The sequence below is a fragment of the Ambystoma mexicanum genome, chromosome 11 (genome assembly GCF_040938575.1).
Source record: "Ambystoma mexicanum isolate Mex_15411 chromosome 11, UKY_AmexF1_1, whole genome shotgun sequence".
In the NCBI taxonomy this organism is placed as follows: Eukaryota; Metazoa; Chordata; class Amphibia; order Caudata; family Ambystomatidae; genus Ambystoma; species Ambystoma mexicanum.
Genome location: NC_090934.1, coordinates 397,117,975 through 397,138,640, shown reverse-complemented (window position 1 = coordinate 397,138,640; position 20,666 = coordinate 397,117,975). Strand labels below are relative to the sequence as shown.

The 20,666-nt window shown below is 47.8% G+C and overlaps 1 protein-coding gene across 2 annotated transcripts in view; it reads left to right on the top strand.

Moving 5' to 3' along the window:
* The window catches only part of NR1H3 (nuclear receptor subfamily 1 group H member 3), a 608,088-nt gene that overhangs the window by 439,876 nt on the left and 147,546 nt on the right, over positions 1 to 20,666 (top strand). For both annotated transcript variants that reach the window (XM_069623157.1, XM_069623158.1), the window contains 2 exons: positions 3,725 to 3,824; positions 5,094 to 5,207. In XM_069623157.1, the coding sequence (XP_069479258.1) occupies positions 3,725 to 3,824; positions 5,094 to 5,207 (214 nt within the window). The remainder of the gene's footprint in view (positions 1 to 3,724; positions 3,825 to 5,093; positions 5,208 to 20,666) is intronic.

The following is a 20,666-nucleotide window of genomic DNA, read 5'->3' as shown; positions in this document are numbered from 1 at the left end:
TCATATTTTCTTTCCTTCATGTTCAAATGATGGGGAGAAGGGGTAACCCCATCTGTATCAAATTCCTCGTTCCTTGAGCCATTTTGTGAGAGGGCCGCACATTTGCCTCAATGCCAAGGTCAGTGTCGATAGATCCTGAAAGATGATGATATACGCCCCCTGAGGGTGAGCTGGCCCCCGTTTCTGGCTTTCTCAAGAATCCTCGCTTTATCCTGATACCTGTGGAACTTCGCTAGGACGGATCTTGGGCCACCTGTAGGTCCACCAGCCCTATGTACCCACTCAGTTTTGGGTTTGTCAATGTCTTCAACTGCAACCAATATTTTGATGATATTATGGATTGTTTTCTTGTGGTGCCCTTCCATCTCACCTTCGTGTTCAGGGATGCCAAAAAAGCAAAGGTTGTTTCTTCTCTCTCGATTTTTCAAGTCATCCATTTTTAGTCGGAATTCCTCCTCCCTTTGTTCAATCTCTCTTATTCGGGAGCCCATCTGGGTTTCAAGGGTATCTATGGGGGCTTGGTTGCTTTCGACTCTTTCAAGTCTCTCCTTGATCTTATCCATCCGCTGTGTTCTCTATCTTGCCCCCTATGTTGGCTCCCATCGTCTTTATCTCATTCAGGAGGGCAGCAATATCTCCCTTTGTCGCCGTAGCCTCTGACGTGGATGTTTCCATGGTCACTTTATCCATATCGTCTGTAACTTGGGATGGTTGGGAGTACCTGTAGGTGAATTTGGCTAGTTTTCCCCTAATGTTCATATAGGGTCTACTGTGGCGGAGGAGTAACTCGCCCCGTTAGTCGGGGCCAACCCTCCGTTTCGGAGTTAGTCTCTGGCGACTTTAGTGTGATTCCAGGAGTACGTCGTCTCCCTGCTGCTCTGAGGGTGGAAGGCCAATCTACCATGTGTGGGGACCTCCGACTTGCTTTGCGCTGTCTTTAGTGCATGAGTCGTGCAGGATGACTGTTTTTCTTCCTTTTTTTTTTGGTATTTTGTTATATGTTCACACACTGCGCCGGTTCAAGTACCTTCAAATTGATTCCAGGAGAGGAGATCTCCTACAGTTGCACAGATACTAGGAAGTGGGAGTCTCTTGAGTTCAAAGGGGGTTTTACGAGTTCAGCATGGGTAGGGAGGGACGTCCAGCGTATTGAGGTAGTCTGCCGGTTTCCAAGGCCAGGTCACTGCGTGGTCTCGTGGGTTTTGAGAATGCGCCACTTCACCTCACCTCTGTATGTGGGCAGTTATTGGAGGACCGTCAGAGTAGCGCTCCACGCACAGCGTATTATAATGCGAGCTCCTGTACTTTTTTTATTCCCTCCCCACTCTGTTACAGTGGAGGCGGTTGTCTGGGTGCTTTTTGTCTCCTCTTTTTTTTCCCCTTCTTTCCCTTGAGGGTGGCAGGGGTGTCCGTGTGATGAGGGGTTAGCGGTTCCTCAATTGCTTGTGTTTTTTAAGTAGACCACGTGCGGTCCTTCTGTGTTGTGGAAGGTAGTCAAGGAGTCCATGTTTCGGGACCAGTGAGTCACCTTCACTGACCGTTATGATACAGTGTGCCCGGGGCCATGTCGGGTATTAAGCCATGAAGTTGGGAGGGTCTTTCTGTGTGGCACACTATGGAGTCCACCGATCTAAGTTCGTGGGGGGTTGGGATCTCTGTCCATTCTTCCCCTTCCCCCTCTTGGCCGGTGTTGTATGGTCCACTGTGCTTGTCCGAGAGCCCTTATTTGGGGCAGCCCACGTGTTGGTTCCCGTAATAGGGCTGTGTGATTCTTCACTATTAGCAATGCTTGTATTGGTACTCCAGGTCAGTTCTCCCCCGGTGGCAGCCTTGACAGAAGCCCTTCGGGGTGCTTGTTGGCAAGAAGGGGGCCAGTGGATTGCACTCACCGTGTTGTATTGTGCTACGTTGCGGCTGATTCGCACTGCCGCCCGCAGTCCGGCGTGCTCTCAATACGTTCGGCACAGCACAGCGTAGTGTTCTGTCCCCAGCACTGCGAGGCCGCCCCGGTGGGGTGGGGTGGGGTGGGGTGGGGAGGGCCTTCTCAGGTGGCGGGAACGGTCGGCCGCCCACCTTCACTGTCTTTCGGGCACTTTGGACTTCCGTGCGTGCCAGTTGAAGGGGTTCTGTGGATGCGTTGGGGCACAGTCTTCAGTTCACCGGGGGTGCCTCCAGTGGTGTTACCTTGATTTTGTCACCACTGCACCCGACGGGGAAGATGATTCAGCGGTGGGGGTCGGGTCTCATGTAGCTGCTGAGGATAGTTGTCACACAGCAGGCCGCTTCACAGGGTCACTGAGAGACGTGACCAGTGCTAGTTTTCGTTTCACTTTCGAGGGAATACACCCTCTGGCGTCGTCACCTTTCTTTGGTTATTTGAGTCCCTTCCCATGTCCGATTTTCTCCGGGATTTTTTCTGTGGGAGGGATGGGCCCCTCACACGTCTGCGCAATTTTCTTCAGAGGGGGGGGGGGGCGGTCCAGAAACAGGGGCTCAGGCCATTTTACAGACCACTGGGCTGGAGATCACACGGAGGGAAAACTCATTCATGCGCCCCCAGGTGGCCAGTGCAGACAGTGTTTTTGTATACATCCCAGGAGGTGAGGTGGGTGACAGTCCTGTGTAATATGACTTTACAGCTAAAGTGGGCGCTAGGTCAGTGTGTGGCACTGGGTGGTGGTATACTGTTCTTATATCCTTGCAGATGACATTATATTTATTATACTGTTCACACATCTTTGCAGGTGGTGTGTGACTGTATGCTGTATTGTAGATCACTATACTTGGGGTTGGGCACTGGGTGACAGAACTATTTTATAAACCCTGCTTCTGGGCCTCACAGTATACTGAAATATAACTCACTAAAAAAAGGCTAAGTACTGAATGGAACTGCGCTGCTTTATACATGCATTTAGGAGTTGCAAGTGACAGTAAAATGTCATTTAAATCACATGCAGATCAGGTGGGTTATTGAGTCCCTGTACACACTTCCTTGATTTCTACAGAAAGAGAGAATTGGGTTTGGCAATCTGTTTCCTTGACCAAATGAGAATGGTGACTGCTCCCATGCTAGAATGGTGCTTCATTGGCTGAATGGGATTGGTAATTTCACCCTTGCTAGAAGAACAGCTTTTTTAACTGGTTGGGAGTTGACTTTTCTCTTGCTAGACTAGCAGCTATTTTAATTTGATGGGATTGCTAACCAATCCCATCTATTTTAATAATTCCAATCCCATTTTAATAATATAGTCCTGAATCCCAACCAGTTGCAAAAGCAGTTATTTCTAGAATGGCATCTTTCATAACTGGATATAATTGGTAATCGTCCTGTTGGTACAGATGCTTGCATGTCAGGATGGGTTTGGTTGATAGGGCGCTTGATGGAATGGATCTCCATGACCATCCCCTTAACAGACTAGTATTCAGTGACTCTTCTCTTCACGGGTGATCAATCTCCTGGTGTGAAATGTTTGATGACTACTCTGTTGTCAGATTTTATGAACATTTCCTTAGCAGGCTAGGTTTATTTTAGCACTCTATTGCTCTAGGATTTGATGACTGCTTCCTTAGTTGCAGGCAGCCCCCCGCACCCCCCCGGCAGGATGGGATTGACTTACTGCTCCTGTGTGTGATTATGATTGGTTGACTGCTCCCTTGGAAGGATGACTTTAGGTTACTGCTCCCATGGGATACACTTAGATGACCTGTGTGGCTTTGGTTTCAGGTGATGTTGCTGGAGACGTCTCGACGATATAACCCAGAGATTGAGAGTGTGACTTTCCTAAAAGACCTGAGCTACAATCGAGAGGATTTCGCCAAAGCAGGTGAATCTCAAGACCATGAACTAGAACACTAACTTGCGAGGTCCAGTAAAACATGGGGGTCACTATACACTAGGTCCACTCATTCTAATGGGCCATATATCTGAGTGAGATGATTAGATGTTGGAGGCAAGGGCCCAGCTACCAAGGGTTGATCAAGTGTCAGTGGCGCATTGCTGAGGGGGACAAAGGGAAATGTATCCCTCCTGAGAGAGGGCAGAAACGGTTGCCATACTGAGGGGGAAGGTGGTCAGGGGATTTAATGCATAGGCAACAAAGCACTCCCTTCTAAAATGACATCTGGTTATATGAAGGATTTTCTGCTAAATGAGAGAGAAAGAGGACAGGGACTCATGCTTCAGGGTCAGAACATTTACAATGCAGAATCAAGTGATGGGCTTGCAGGGTGTCTAGTGAAGAAAGGGAGTGGGTGCTCTGATGGCTCTACCAAAGGTGGGTTGAAATGTGATGCAGAATGTTCTCCTCCGATAGGTGTCAAGGTTGAGGCATCACGCCACACTTCTCTCCTTTTTGCACAAGGATGGACAATTCCTGTCTTAATCCACTCTGGCAGCCCTGGCATAAGCAAGGTGGAATTTAGAGTGGCACTGGGGGCAGACCCCTAGCCCGAGGGGGGAATAAATTCACAAAACAACCTCCAAAAACAGGAGGAGTCATTTTGCATCTTCGTTCCTGCTAGGTTGGTACTAAAAGTTAATTGATGCAAGTGAGAGTTAAAGCTCTCAGGGGATACTCGTTGACCGGTCATGGGATCTATGCATAGCTGAAGGAAATGGGCAGAACCTTTGCATAGAAAAAGGAAGCCAACATGAAAGTGCATTAAAAGCAGAGCAGGGGAGCATAGCAACGAGAAATGTATAGAAAATGTGTCTGTGACTGACACTTGTTGAAAAATGGCACATACAACCAACCCACTGAACAGCAAATAATCGGCAATGACCAGTTATGCACCCTCTCTTTATACATTACCTTGTTTTACTTTGGCTACACCTAACAGACTTATTATACCAAGAAGGAAGTTTGTTTTGTAATGAAAGTCAGGAAGGAGTACACAAAGGGTGAGGGGAAGGGCAAGTACCAGCAGTAACAGATCAGGAAAGGTTGGAGGTAGGAAAGGGGAGGTAAGTAAGCAGGTGCACCCTGGACTGCTACTAGAGGGAACAGAACCATTGATGTAGCTACCATGCATCTCTTCTCACTTTACACTACTGCTCTTCAATCATCCTCTTTTTTTCTCTTTAATTTCTCCAGGTCTTCAGTTTGAGTTCATAAACCCCATCTTTGAGTTCTCCAGGGGAATGACGGATCTGCAGTTGGATGACGCAGAATTTGCACTTTTAATTGCCATAAATATATTTTCAGCAGGTAACATTGGAAGGTGGTGAACAGAGAGTGTGCGTATAGAGTTGGATGTGTGGATGGGTAACTGGGATTGTGCAAGGAGAGCTTGGAGTGTGCCAAAGCGGCACAGGGATTGCATAAAGTACTGTATATTTACATGTGGTACTGCAGGTGTGCACAGAGATGCTGCACATGTATACAAGGGAGATGGGAGTGTGGGCACCAAAGAGAAGTGTCCTTTGGAAACCAGAAGTGTGCACACCGGGTAGAGATAGGATAGTACCAACCAAGCTGAACTGGTGCTATAATGGGGGGGTCAGGGAGAGCATTGTGAATATTGGGCTTGCTGGGTTGTCCAAACATTGCAGGTAGGTTTCACAGCAGGAGCAACAGAGAGCATGCAGACCATAGAGATGCAGTGCACATACCAGTGACAGCTGATAGTGTGCGTACTGTAGCACCGTTGTGTTATATTTGTATCAAGCCTCGTGCCATAGGTAATGGCTTTGAAGCACTGTAGGAAGCAAAGGCCCTTCAGCAGGCGGAGGTCTGTTAGACGAAAGAGAAGACCAGTGCAATACATGCAGGAGAAATTGTAGTTTAGGCACTGTACTGAGAGCAGAGATGTCTAGTGTAGAGACAATAGAAACTGAAGAGTGGATAGAGAAGCCAGAGAAATTATTGAAGATGATAGAAACTTTGTGACGGCTCGGCCAAATTATTTGTGGAACTCTGCAGCATACTATGGGGCACATGGCAATAAGAGGACTGTAGCAGGATTGAACAGTGTATAAACACCTAGGGAAACTGTTTACAGTTCAGGTTGCTGTTTGTCCTTACAGGCATGTGTATTGAAGAGGCTATGTGACATCTTGACCGAATTTTTCTTGCGACTCTGCTGTATGCTACGGGGCGCAGTCTCTTCCCATGTGGCCAGGGAAGTGCAGCCGCTACCTGCTCCCAACCCTGGGGGTGACTGCCCGAGGGAGACCCATATAGGGGAGACAACCCTCATGGGCTTGCTGGATGGAGCGTGGTATCTCTACCAATCAAGGGACCCTGGACACCCTACAACTCTGAGAACAGCTCCTGTCCTAATAGGCTCATACATTGTACTTCTCTTACCATTCCCCTAATAAGTACTGGGATGAGGGAGAATAGGAGCCACCTAAATGAAGATCCCTTTCCCAGTTCTGTGACAAGAGAGATCCCCAAAGACTCAGAAGAGAGTTATAAGATCAATACTGTGACGAGGGTGAGGTCTGGAGGAATGATTATCACTCTGAATAAAAACCACTGTTAGCAGCCTAGTCTTTCCCCCCAAGCCTATTGGACAGAGCCAGTATAAAAGCAAGTACAGACTCAGGAAGTGTCAGAGAGGCCCTGCATAGAGGACCTGGTTGCATGATGCATTTGTTGGAGAAGAAGGGGCCTTGGACTGCTGTGCCACAAGGGAGAAGGGGTAATCCTTGCACCCTAACACCTTGTGGAAAACTAGCAGCTGCTGGGGGAACCTTGGGAACCACTGGACCCCAGCAGTGTGCCAGACAGAAGCTGGAGGCTCCATCACTGGGGAAATGCAACTGAAAGTGAGAAGTTTAAATCCGCTACCACTACAGCTGAAAGAGGTGAAGGAGAAGGAGAACAGAATCGGGAAGGAAAAGTGTCAGAACCGGGAGACGCATAAAGCTGGAGAGATGCTGGTTAGCATGCTGCAACACAGCATGCTGGGCAGAGCAGTGCTGGAGAAAATCCTGCCAGCTCATAGACCTGTGTACTCTGGGTGGACACAGGCTACAGGCACAGTAGGCCCTCTCATATTTAGTTGGAATGTGACAGCCAGGAGTGCCCAATGTCTTCAGGAAATGCAGGTGCAACCTTCCCCCTGCTGTGGCCAGCCTATTCATTAACAAAGACTCCATGGATCTGCTCTACTCTTTTGTTAGGCCCTGCAGCTGGTGGCAGTGATTAACATACCAGTAGAGGGTTCTTCAAACGGCTCACATGGGGCCTGGCTGCAGAGGTTAACAAAGGAGACCGGAAACCCAACAACCTTTCATATGTAACTATGCCAATCTGAAGCCAGCTCCCGCCCCCAGTATCAATGACAATGAGCTATCATGTCTGGGACTGTTGTTTACAGAAGACCACCCCGCTACTGGGATCCCATTCATAAGGTACGAGAATGTGGTTCGCAGGAGTCGGAGATTCTGGTCTCGCCACATCTTGAAGGGAGACCTACCGCTTTAACAGGGAATACACAGGGAGAACTATTAACCAGAGAGACTCTTTGAAAACAGACAGGAAGATGGGTGGGACTTGGTCACTAGGGAGTGAGCCCAGAGCTCTTTCTGCTGAAAGAAGGATTTTGCCATTTTAGTTCCCGGGCACACCTTGTACCTGTTTTCACTCCCTTTACCTTTCCTGTTGCAAAGCACTCATGGTATTACCTCACACATACAGGAGATTTTTGGTAGGGACCCCAGGAATGGTTCATTAAGGTAGGCTTAGCCTACACCAATCACTTTGACCAACTTGTCTTTAGAAAAGGCCCTCTTTTGGCAGATCATCTGTAGACTTCACAAAAATTAAGAAAGAAGAACTCATCTTTGGACCCTGGCTGAAGGTACAGTCTGCCTTACATCTTCCGCCAGTGGAGGAAGGCCAGGATACCCAAAGAGGGAAGCAAGATCCCTCCCCTGAACGTCTCTGAGGGAACAGAGGAATAAAAGAACTCCGAAGACCCTCCATCCACTCCAGAACCGGTACCTAGCCAGCACGCAGCAAGCTTCCTGGTGAGGGTGTTCTAGAAGGACTCTGAACCTGCAACCAAGCCCAAGGCAGCTGCCTGCAACACACTCCCGAGCTTTGGGCCGTCCACCTTTAAAGGACGACACAGGCCCACTGAAAAATCTGGGAGAAATGCCTCAACTAGCATCTACCGCAGTTCGCCTTAAAAGACATTTTTGAGCCAGCCGAGTGCCTCGATCTGCAACAGACTGCAACACTGACAGTTGTCAAGCCGCCGTCGCTTAAAGACATCCAAGACATCTTGGCCAGTGCTTCAGAACTGCTGATCAGCACTGAGACCATTCCTGACCCAGAGTCGCCGTGTAGGCCAGCCTGCAGCCGTTCGTCCAGCTTCGCTCACCAAACTGTAGTGCCACCTGAAACCTGCAGTGACTCTTGTCTCAAACTCTGTCACAGAAGCCTGCAAAGCGCCCTGAAGATGACTCCACCCTGTCGAGCACCAGGGTAGATTGTGTTCCTGTCCCCTTGGTACTGCCCACAAGCCCCCTAAAGACATTGGAGCACCCATTGCTACCTTTAATTGTATTTTCGTTGCGTTGCAACTAACCAACGATCCACAACCTTTCAGAGATGAGCCTGCAGTTCCATCCACTTTACCAAAATTGGAAAAGGAGGTTTATAATTTGCTTGTTCCAATCTGTTCAGATCCCTTCTGGTGTATTGGAGGTGTGGTGGTACAAACCTATATTCACCCCTGGACCACTGGTACCCCGGAAGTTGAGGAATCAAAGTGGAGGAATGATGATCACTCCTAATGGGAACCTCTGTCAGCAGTCTAGTCTTTCCGCAAAATCTATTGGCCAGAGCCAGTATAAAAGCAAGGAAAGACCCAGGAAGTGTGAGAGGGGCCCTCCCTGGAGGACCTGGTTGCAGGATTTGTTTGTTGCAAAAGAAGGGTCCTTGGATCTCTGTTCCAGAGGAGAGAAGGGGTAACCCTTGCACACCAACACCTTACAGAGAACTAGGGACCGCTTGGGAAAACCCAGGGAGCTGCTGTGGACCCCAAAAAGGGGGTAAACCCCTGGGCACCAGCAGTGTGCCTGAGAGAGGCTGGAGGCGCTCTAACTGGGGAAATGCAGCTGAAAGCTGGAAATTTAAATCAGCTACCACTATAGCTGAAGAAGGCGAAGGAGAACAGAAACGGAAGGAAAAGTGCTGGAGCCGGGTGATGCTGCAAGCTAGAGACACGCCGGTCAGCACGCTATAACCCAGCAGACCCGGGGAGAGCGGTGCTGGAGAAAATTCTGCTGGCATGAGGGAAAGCGAATGGCAAACGTCCTGCCGCCAGAAAGTGAGTGGCAGAAGGAGCTGTGTACCACAGAAAGAGACACAGCAAAGGAACAGCAACTGACATACCTTTACGCTAGACCGTCAATCCGAAAGGAGAGAGAACGGAGAACTGTGAGTGATCACTAAAGCATATAGCAAGCCCGGGGAAGGAGACATGGTTACAAGGTTGCTTGAGGGTGAATGCCAATACACACCAATATCAAAAGAGACAGTAAGTGAGGCCTGCAAAGCATTGAAAGGGACTTTGCAATGGACCGCTGGTCCCGTATGTAAGAAAAGAAAACCAAGTAATGGAAAGTACAGGAAACTAATCTAACTGCATCAAATTGATATTGGGCAAATGTTACAAGAAGAAAGAAATCTACATAGAGGTCCTGGCAGGAGAGTTTATCAGGCTAAGTCAAGTATTTGAAAGAGACTGCAAGTCAAAAGCTTGGGGAAATGCATATCAGACCTGGCAGGATAATTACGAGGGATGTTACCAAGTGTGAGAGTGAAATAGACAAGGAAAAGCCCTGGCAGGAGAGTATACCAGGCAAAGTTAACTTTATTAAGTGAAAGTGAAAAAAATAAAGAAAGCACCTTGGGACCGTGAAGTAAATATTGAGGATGAAAGAGGCCTGGCAGGGGGGTATACCAAGCATGCTGCGGGTCTGGGACTCGCCTTTGAGTTACATCCTTTCTTTTTGGTATAGGGAATCATAAGGAAGACGCATGCTCTTAAGATTCAGATTTATTTGAACTGTTTCCAAAGAACCTGCACTACTCTTGTGTTGTGAAAAGAAACCTGGGAAAGGGAGTAATTCCCAGGAAGTGAACAGTTTATCCTGTGGAAGAAAACCAAGGGAAAGAGAGTTGTCCCCTAGTTCTGTGAACTTTGTTCATTTGGAACCTTTTGTTGGACTTTACCATACTTTTGAACTTGAACATTTGTGCACTTACCAGGCCAGAGACAATACCCTTAGCACCTTATAGTTACTTTTGAAGTGTGAGGGCTGGGATAGGATTACAGACACCAGACATTTCATTTTGGATACCTTGTCACTGGACAGACCCTTCTTTTTGATTGAGTTAGGGAAATGCCTGATAGCGCAGGGACAGTCGTGCATTTGTTCAACCCTCTTAATTATTTAAATAAAAGTCTATTGCAGTCACTAGGAGTTCTCTGTGTACGAGTCGCATTCCATGTTCATCACACCACCAAGATGCCCATGCCCACCACACCTGCTTTTAGGTCATCCTCTCTCTCAGATCGCCATAGGGTATCCAGTAATATGGCCGCCAAAAAATGGCAGCTTTGACAAACAATGGTGGCAAAAAGGCTGTGGTGTGACCCAGTAAAAGTGTTTACATTATACCACACAAGGGGAGCAAGGGTTGCGTGGTGTTCCCCGCACCCCTTGTGCAGTATAATGGGTCCGGGGGTTTCAGGGGAGTCCCCTACATCCATTACATGGATTGCGGGGGCCACACCACAGCCTTTTTGCCGCAATTTTATTTTTAAACCCCATTTGCGCTGCAACTTTATTGTATTGAACCTCTCGTTAAGGAGCCCAGGAAGTTAAACATACCTGTTATAGAATATTCCTAATGTGCCCATCACCACCAAAGTCATCCCACAGCGCCTGAACCCCATCTGAAAAATTATGCGTTGTGACCCCAAACTGGTGTATCGAAATGTTATGTAGTTGATGTTATTAAGATGAAATAGGGCACTAGTTCTGAAATAATAAGTGAAGGCAACTGGGAAATCAAATGACTAGTGAATGGGGACACAAGTTAAAACATGTCATTGTGAATAGGAAACAGGTTTCAAAGACTAACTTATGAGGTGCTAGTTGTGGAAGACCATGTTAGATTGGAACTAGGTTCCAACATTGATGCTGGGTAGGAAACTGGTTTTGGACGGAAATGGAGGATAATGTTTGAGTTAGGGCATACATTACAGTTAGACCATGGAGGATTAAATACTTACTGTGTGGGAGTGACAGGCAGGTGCTGGGTCCTGGGTCCTGGGGCAAGAAGGTATAAAGATTAAAGTGTATGCAACTAAGGTTTTAAGTGACGGCCATGGTGGGATCTATGCATAACACTGTTTAGTGACGAATCAACATTTGAACCTTAATGATGGCATTTGAATAAGAACCATGCATTTAGCAGCATGAACCTTATAGTTCTCCTACCTAGTGAGTGACCCAAGGATAGAATGCACAGCATGGATATTTTGGAAACCCAAGGGCAAAATAAACTAAGGAGTCTAGTGTCAGGCTAAAGCAAGAGCACGACTTTATGCTAAAACTGTTCAGTTTAGTCTTTGCTCCTTTAGCCACTTCAGTCTTTTTAACCAACAATGCTTTGCATGAAAAAAGGCAGGGTCATTGATTACCTGGTAATATGAGCATCAGCGAACTGACAGTGTACACACTAGATGCCACTCACAATATTGGGGTACAGATAGGACTCTATTAGGACTCTCAAACTTAGGCGTGTTTTCCTGTTTGAATTGAATTGTGAAAGCATTTAAAATTGCACTGTGATATCTAGGCCTTTTTCCACTCTATTAGGACTCTCAAACTTAGGTGGGTCTTTTTTTCTCCTGTCTCTTAAAATTGCATTGTCCTAGTCTTTCAATCTGAGTGTCTGTCGTCTTGTCCAATTGTTCAACTTATCTCGCCTCGTCTGCTTGCACCCTGCCTTGTGTCCTTCCCTAGCATTCTCCCCTTCCCTCTCCCTTCCTCTTCTATCCTCTCCCTACCCCTCTATGGTGCTCTCTGTCTCTCCTATTTTCTCTAACTGCTTCTCTATCGACTATCCTGCTCTCCTCACTAAATCTAGTAGGAAGAAGTTTAAAAAGGACATCCTGGTCTCCAACCCAGGCCTCCCTATCGCTGACCCCTATACCAGTGCCTCCTCCAGCCAAACTTTCACCGACATCCTCTTTGTCGCTCCCTCACCAGACCTATGGACCTTTCATATGGTCTCTGTGCACTCTCCTTTCTCGTCTTCTCCCATTAATGGCGGCACCCGGTGGGAGGTCCTCCACTCCTCTAAGGTCTTCATTAATGTTTATGCGAATGGCACCATCTTTGTCCAAGGCCCTCAGGCCAAACTTCTCCTCTTCGATAGACGCTTCCCACGCTTCATCAATTTCCTTTCTTCTCCTGCTGTCCCCCCTGCCCCCTCCATGGCTTCCTCGCCTTCCCCTACTGCCTCCTCCTTGGCTACCCTGCCCTCTCCTTCCCTTTCTGCCCTCCCCCCTCGGGCTGCTTCTACACCTCTGCAGGGCGTACCTGTGATATGTACCCCTCCCCGGAAGTCTTTCAAAGACGGCAACTTTCTCCATATTGCCACTCTCAACTCCCGCTCAGCTGTCAAACACTCCTCTGACATCTGCCGCCTTCTGGAGGAACTTGACCTCGATGTCCTCGGTCTCACCTAGACATGGTTCAAGGCCAGCTCTGTCACAAGCTTTGACACTCTCCTCCCTGATGGCTACAAGATCCTCTCTGCGCCCAGGTCCCACCGTTCCGGAGGGGGTGTAGCCCTGATCTTCCCTGAGTGGATTCCTGCCTCTGTCATTCATACACAGGCCTACTCCTCTTTCGAATGCCTTGTCTGCAGGCTCTCTCTCTCTCCTAACCATTCCCTTACTATGGCTATCTATCGGCCACCTGGTCAGATCTCCTCCTTCCTCTCTGAATGGCTGTACCTCTTATCTTCCCTCCTTGTCCTAACCACTCAACTCCTCCTTCTTGGAGACTTCAACATCCACCTGGATGCTTCCTGTCCTTCCTCTGGACTCTTTCGCGACCTTTGCGACTCTCTCACTCTCTATTCTCCCCTCTGGCCCGACTCATTCTGCAGGGCGTACTCTAGATGTTCTGATCTCCTCAGACCTTCCCCTTTCTATCCCTCTCACGACTCCTCTCTCCCGGAGTGATCACTTTCTCCTTTCCTCCCAGCTCACTCTCTCTACCCCACAGGCCAAGCCAACTCTATCACTGCCACCCACCTTATCAGTCATCCGGCCCATGAAGCGGGTGTCTGTTGAGGGTCATTCGCCATCACTTTCTCCCCCCTGCTCCCCACCCTGACTCACACCCTAACACAGCCCTTTCCATGCTCCACTCTGCTATATCTGACACTCTCGATGTTCTTGCCCCTGTCATGCGGATCCGCCTGAAGCCCAAAGCCAAGTGCAACTCCTGGTACCACTCCGACCTCGTCACCCTTAAACGCAAGTGCAGGGTAGCTGAGAGGAAATGGCGTGCTTCGTGTACATCATCTGACAAACTGCCCGCAGCCTGCTCCAAAGGCAATACCAGCTCTCTGTCTGCACTAAGAAGAGAGCCCACATCCCAGGCTGCGCCTCTGCGGCATCCAACAACTCGGCTGAACTCTAAAATCTGCAAGGAACTGGCCAATCCTGCCACAGTCTCTACCTCTCCTGTCCCTTCCCAGGCCCTCTGCACGGCACTGGTTTCTCATTTCATCTCTAAAAGTCAGGACATTCTGTCCTCTCTCTCCTCCCCCCTACTCCCTGCTCTTCCTCTGGCCCTTCTTCCGCATCCTCTCCTCCCTCCTTCTCAGCCTTTCCCCTGTGCTCACCTAATGAGGTTTCTAGACAAGTCTGATCTATAAAAGTCTCGTCAAAACAGGTTCACCCCTGTTCCTCCAAAACCATCAAGGACCACATTGACTCCCTTGCTCCGGCTGATTTCTGAAACCACTCTTTCACCACTGGAGTCTTCCCTGCCCCCCCTAAAACACTCCCTTGTGCACACTCTTCTTAAGAAACCCTCTGCCGACCCATCCTGCCTGGCTAACTATCGCCCAGTCTCCATTACTCCTTTCCTGGGCAAGCTCTTGGAAAAGCTGGCCGTCTCCCAGCTTCACACTGAATCTGTTGGTTGTCTCCATGATCATCAGTCTGGCTTCAGAGCTGCCAGAAGCACGGAAACTGCTCCCCTGAACATTCGTGAAGACCTGCTCTCCAACCTTGATTCCAACACCCCCCGCGTCCTCATCTTACTTGATCTCTCTTCTGCCTTCGACACGGTCAACCATGTCATCCTGCTTAACCATCTCCACGATAACCTGGGGATCACTGGTCAGACTCTGGCGTGGCTGACTTCTTTTCTCTCTGATCGACTCTCCCAGGTTCAACTTGGGTCCTTCCTCTCCTCTATCTCTACCTGTGGTGTTCCGCAGGGGTCTCTTCCTGGCTGTTCAACCAATACCTGGCACTTCTTGCCCACCACATTGCGGCGCTGTGCCCCAACTTCCAGTGCTATGCAGATGACACTCGGCTCATCTTCAGGCTACCCTCAGCCACCACTTCTCCCTCTCTCATCTCTGAGTGTTTGTCCACCACCCAGGAGTGGTGTGCCGCCAGTGATGCCTTAATGCCAGTAAGATTGCACCAGGATCGCTGGGCCTTCTCAGTGAGAACAGGAGCCAATAGGATTCGTCTAAATCTAGATCCTACTGAGTTGGGCCATATTTTTGTTGAGTTTCCAGCTGTCTGAATCCCTGGAATATAACCATCTTTTAACCCAATATCAAGAATGCAGAAACCATACGGGAAACAGCCTATTTATACCGAAGCACAAATTTGACCTCCAGGTGCAACAACGGAAACGCCTCCTACGTTGGCAGTTAAGAACGGCCCGCAAACAATTGCCTACTGCTGCCATTGGTCTTGTAAGAAAATTCAAACAAGGCTATAAGAACTGGTTTAAATCTCACAAGTGCATTATGATGCAGAGCTTATGCTATCAAAAATGAAGAGCTCTAACTATGCTGACTACTGGAGATTGATAAATGACAACCTTGCTCCACAACATGCTCTTCAGGCAAACCTGGTCTCTGAGTCTGAGTGGGTATCCTTCTATGCCAACCTCTTCAGTAAAACCAATGAGGTAGATGTATGGATCCCTCGAGTGCTGTCACATTGGGACCTTGTATTCGATCACGAGGATATCCTTAGAGTCATCAAGAATTTGAATAACTCAAGAGCTCCCGGTCCAGATGGCTTAACTAACTTTACGCTCAAACTTCAGCCAGAAGTATGGACCACCTTTTGCGAGCTGCTGTTCAACAGGATTGTCAAATGCTGCGAGACCCCCACATCTTGGAAATCTGCAGTGATCATATCCATTTTCAAAAAAGGCGACCGTCGCAACCCAAAGAACTGTAGACCAATTGCACTTCTCGATGTGCTGGGCAAGGTCTACGCCACTCTTCTACAACAAAAAATGACGGACTGGTCCACATATTGTAATCAGGTGGACCCCAGACAAACTGGCTTCGTCAAAGGGTTGGCCTGCGGCGTTAATCTTCTAATACTGAACTTACTGAAAATGGAAGCACTGCGATCAAACTCTAAAATCTATCTCGCACTGGTTGACTTGTCCCAGGCGTTTGATAGTATAAATAGAGACTTGCTATGGTCTAAACTGACCAAATGGAACTGTCCTGAAAGTCTGCTGGCCGCTATCCACGAACTCCACATGAACACGACCGTTAGAGTTCGTTTGGACCAAAAGGGTAACCTATCTTCACCTATTGACACCTCTCGAGGTGTCAAGCAAGGTTGCCCTCTTGCGGCAACTATATTTAACCTGTTCATATCTGATATCAAAGATGTTTTCAATCGACTACACACTTTCCCACCTAAACTTCACGGCTCACATGTGGACTACTTAGTCTATGCAGATGACATCATTCTGTTGGACTCAACTCCCATAGGTCTACAGCGGAAACTCGTTGCCGTGGAAAAATACCTAACAGACAACGGGTTGGTTATCAACAGAGGGAAATGTGAAGCCATCGTCTTTGAAAGACTGCAAGGTTTCAAACCAAATGGGCAGAAATTTAAATGGTACATGAATAAAGAACCCATTGGGCGAGTACTTAACACCAGATATTTGGGAATGCAATTAAGCGCGAGTAGAAATGACGCACCTTGGGTGGACGCAGCCAAGAAAAAATGCCGACAACTGGCGTGCCAAGCAGTCCTGATTAATAAAAAATTTGGGACATTCTCTCTAAGGCCAACAGTAACCTTTTTTCAGCAGAAGGTGGTACCCTCACTGATCTACGCCGGTGAAAATGCTTTTGGTTGTGGGCCTGAAGTGTGGAACTCTTTGGAAAGCATTTTTTGGTCCAGGGTTCTCCATCTGCCCAAAGGTACCTCCACTGTTTGCGTCAGATATGAGCTTGGTTATATATCTATGCAAGCGAGAGTTGCTTGGAATCTTTTAAGTGTCTTTAGGAAACTAAATTCAAGCAACCTAATCCCTCAGATGGAGATCCTTCACAGTCTAGAACTCGCTAAAGCCCCCTCAATCTTATTCCAATGGAATAAGTTATGCCATGACGTGCTTAGTTCCTATGATATCACAAAGCAATTGTTGCTGGAGAATCCTGATGCTGCAAAACTAAAGCTTTGGAGAAATGATTGGATCTACACCTGTACCCAAAGAGCTGCTTCTAAGTCCATGCTTGAAGTGCCGGCCGAGGCAAGAGCCTATGGCTGGGTCCCGCCCTATCTGTCGTGCTTCCCGGACCAGTGGTCTCGTGCCTCCTACTTGCAGTTTAGGCTGAATGCCATGCCAACCAAGGAACGCCTTTGTTACTGGTCTCAATCTACGGACCTGGACCTTATGTGCCGGTTCTGCTCCACCAACAAGGAAACACTTAAACATTTGATCTTAGCATGTCCCGAGTTGGAGAGCGAAAGAAACAACATCTTTAGCCCAATAACAACGAACTTTCAGTTCCTAACTCGAGATGATTGGTGGAGAGCCCTGTTTGATGGGTCAAACAGAGTGGTGTTGTACGCGCTAGTTTCTTTCCTTCAAGTTGCAAAAGACCGCTTATATGCTGTCCCGGTGGAGCTGAACGCTGGGACGTCCTGAGGTCTGTACTGGAGGCTGCGATTAACAGTAAAAGTCAGGGGTAATAACGGATGACTTGTGAGCCCTCATTGAATTGGAATGTATGTTAATCCTTCTCTTTTTAAAGGTTTGTAATAAAACTCTCTGGCCAGCCTCTCTTGGCCCCCTTCCTGCTCCCACGTGTGAGACTAAAAACCTTGGGGTCATCTTTGACTCCACACTCTCCTTCTCTCCTCACATCTCCAACGTCTCTAAGAAGTCACACTACCAGCTGCACCTCCTTAGAGGTATTCTTACTTTCCTCTCCTTCCCCCAGAAGCTCACTGTCTCCAGAGCTCTGGTTCTCTCTAGGCTGGACTATTGCAACAGTCTCTTTCTAAACCTGCCTGCTTCTACTCTGGGTCCTCTGCAACTCATCCAAAACAGGACTGCGAGACTTGTCCTTCGCCTCAATCCCAGAGATCGTATCTCTCCAGGACTGAAATATCTGCACTGGCTCCCAGTGACTGCGAGGATTAAGTTCAAACCCTCTGCTTTGTCCACAAGGCCTTCTGGGGCCTGGGGCCTCAAAACCTTCAACTCTCTCTTCCTAAATATCTTCCTTCTCGAGCTCTTTGCTCCTCCGCCTCCAACTCCCTCAGGGTCAGTCGCTTCATCAAGCAACGAGTTGGTGGTAGATCTCTTTCTTCGGCTGGGGCCTCCCTCTGGAACAGCCGCCCTGCCCCGCGGAACTTGAGGAGAACCATCTCCAGTTCCGGAAGCACCTCAAAACTTTCTCTTTGCTTCTGCTTTTTCTCCTCCTCTCCCCTGCTGATTTATTGGCTGAAACTGTACTGGTTACCTGGCCACCCTCTGATCTTGGGCCTAGGCCCCCTCCCCCACCAGTCGCACACCTGCACTGCCTTCCTGGCAACCCCTGCACTTGGGGACTGTTTTCTGTATCCCTACAGTCCCACTATCTGCACTTGACACCTGATGCCTGCACTTAACCTCTACCCTTGCACTTGCCACCTACTGGCCATATTTTACTATTGTTATTGATTCTATTATCCCATGTACTGCACTGTCCCCTCCCCCTTGCCCCCCTACCTTGCACCTGCGCGATCTGAATGACACCTGGCCTAGTAGGATCGTTGTCCATCTTCCCTCTGTTCCCCCTCCCTTGCCTCGTTGCACCTTGAAACACTTGTGTATAGGCACGTTATAAATGGCTTATTTTTTTTTATTATTTTTTTTTTCATTTAGTTTATACAAACTTTTTGAAAATGTCAGAATAAAAAAGACCAAGCAACTTGTCACCTTTTACCTACATTCTAGCCTTTAAAATTACTCAGTTATTCATCTACATCCTTACAGGTACTTCACTTGTCCTGTAACATATTCTTCTACTCATTGTTAGGACAGACTATGACTCTAGTGTCATTTACGTGGATCATCGCGGTTCCATTCTACAACGCTATTCAAATATATGGACTTGTCTCTAGTTTGATTTGAATTTGCTCCAAATATCGCATCATGCCAAACATCAGCATTTTGCTTTCCCCAATATACGGTTGTTTCCACCATTCTTCGGAGTTGTACGTCTGGAATGCGCTCATCACCTTCCCCAAACAGTTCTCACGTTGAACTCCCAAGTTCCGAACAAGACAACACCAGGTGTTTTAAATTTTCGTCATCCTTTGCACAGAATCTGCATTTTACATTGCTTTCTGGGATCATCTGACGATGTCTTAAAATTTCTTTGGTTTCAAAGATATTCAAACGGAACTTTAAGAACAGCCCTCTTAAGCATTTACAAGGTGATAACATCAGATATTTTGGGAGTGTATTGTGTTTTTTGGCTTCAGATGGAATATTTTGCATGGATTTATGGATTGATCTTCTCTCTTCGATTTTGATCCAATCGAGGTCAAGCAATTTTCTTTTCACTGAGTTTGGATTGTACCATAGGGTTCGCTCGTCTGTTCCTATTTGGGTTAGGATCCCTTTACATTGTTGTTTCCATTCATTTAGCGCCGGTTTCTTTTGTGTCCTCTCTTCCGCCAACATTTTAAGAGGTGGCAAATTTGCCTCTTCATATATTTTTCTGAACAGTGCTAATTTATTCCATGTGATTCTCATATTAAGAGAGGAGATCTCTACTTCGTACAGGACACAGGCGGTCGGTGTACTTGGGGAATCCGAAGCACTTTTTTCCAGAAGAAGCCTTCGCAACGTGGCCATATTTTGTGGTCGCACCCAAACATGTTCTCTGCTCCACAGGTTAGAATTGGAGAGACTTTGCTCTGGTAAAATTTTCTTACTGGCTCCCATGAACATTTTCCACATTTGTTTTGGATTATGATGCCTTGCGAAGTCAGTTGTTTGCAGCTGTTTAAAAGTTTTCTGGACATCGGCTCGTCATTGATACTGGAACTGATGATTGTTCCCAGGTACCTTGTATGTGGAACTTTGTTCAACTTTTTCTCCCCAATCGACGACCCTTGTCTGGATTTTCTTCCTCTTTTGTTTTCAAGAACCAGGATTTCTGATTTTGCTGCGTTATCTCCAATCCCAGATCTTCCAGGAAGGTTTAGTGCTGTCAGTTTTCGCTGGAGGCCAATTTGTTACGCCTCGGCAGGCCCGCAGGAAGGTTATTGCCCTCCGTAAAGGTATGCGTTATATTGCAAACCCATTCTACGCCCACTGACAACTGCCCTGGAAAATAGTGGCTTCGGCTCACTCCGCAGCACTCTGCGACAAGTTGGACCACAATTCCCAGCTTTCCGCCTCCCGCTGTCAGCTCAGAGGCGATGATGCGTGAGCCTCGGTTTCGTCCGGTTCCGCCTTCTCCTTCCCGATTTAAACCTCGGAACCGGGCGAAACGCTGCTTCTGATTAAAGTTGCATCCCGGTATTTAGAAGTTCCGTCTTCAATCCTACTTTAATTACCAGTGTACCAGACCCGTTTCCTCTTTCACGGACTGCTTTTGCCTGCCGCTTTTGGAAAACCACTTACCCGTGTACCAGACCTGTTTCCTCATTCACGGACTACTTGTGCCTGCCGAATTTGGAACCTTGTGATCACGGCATCGGTAAGACTCTTCTTTTCACCACTGGCTAACAAGCCCATCTCCTGTACTCATTGTACCTTGCCGCTGAACTATATCACCGGCAACACTCCAACTCAATTGTGACCTTTATTGTTGCTGTTACCATCCTCTTTACACAATCAGACTTCCATTGGACATTCTTCAGTAGTGCACAGGGACGCCTTGCAGATAGTGCACCTACCCGACTCTAGTGCGGCCCTGGTTCCGCCCGGGTTCAGTTTCCCTAACTAACCTTCCCATTTGTTATTTTGCACTTCCGTTTTCATGAACTCTTTGGATATTACAGACTCAACAGCACATCAGTGGTAAAGGTTTTCTTTTGTATGATTATCCATTCTCCTTAGTTAATTGACAACTATAGTCAGGATAGGTTACATTCTCCTCTCTTAC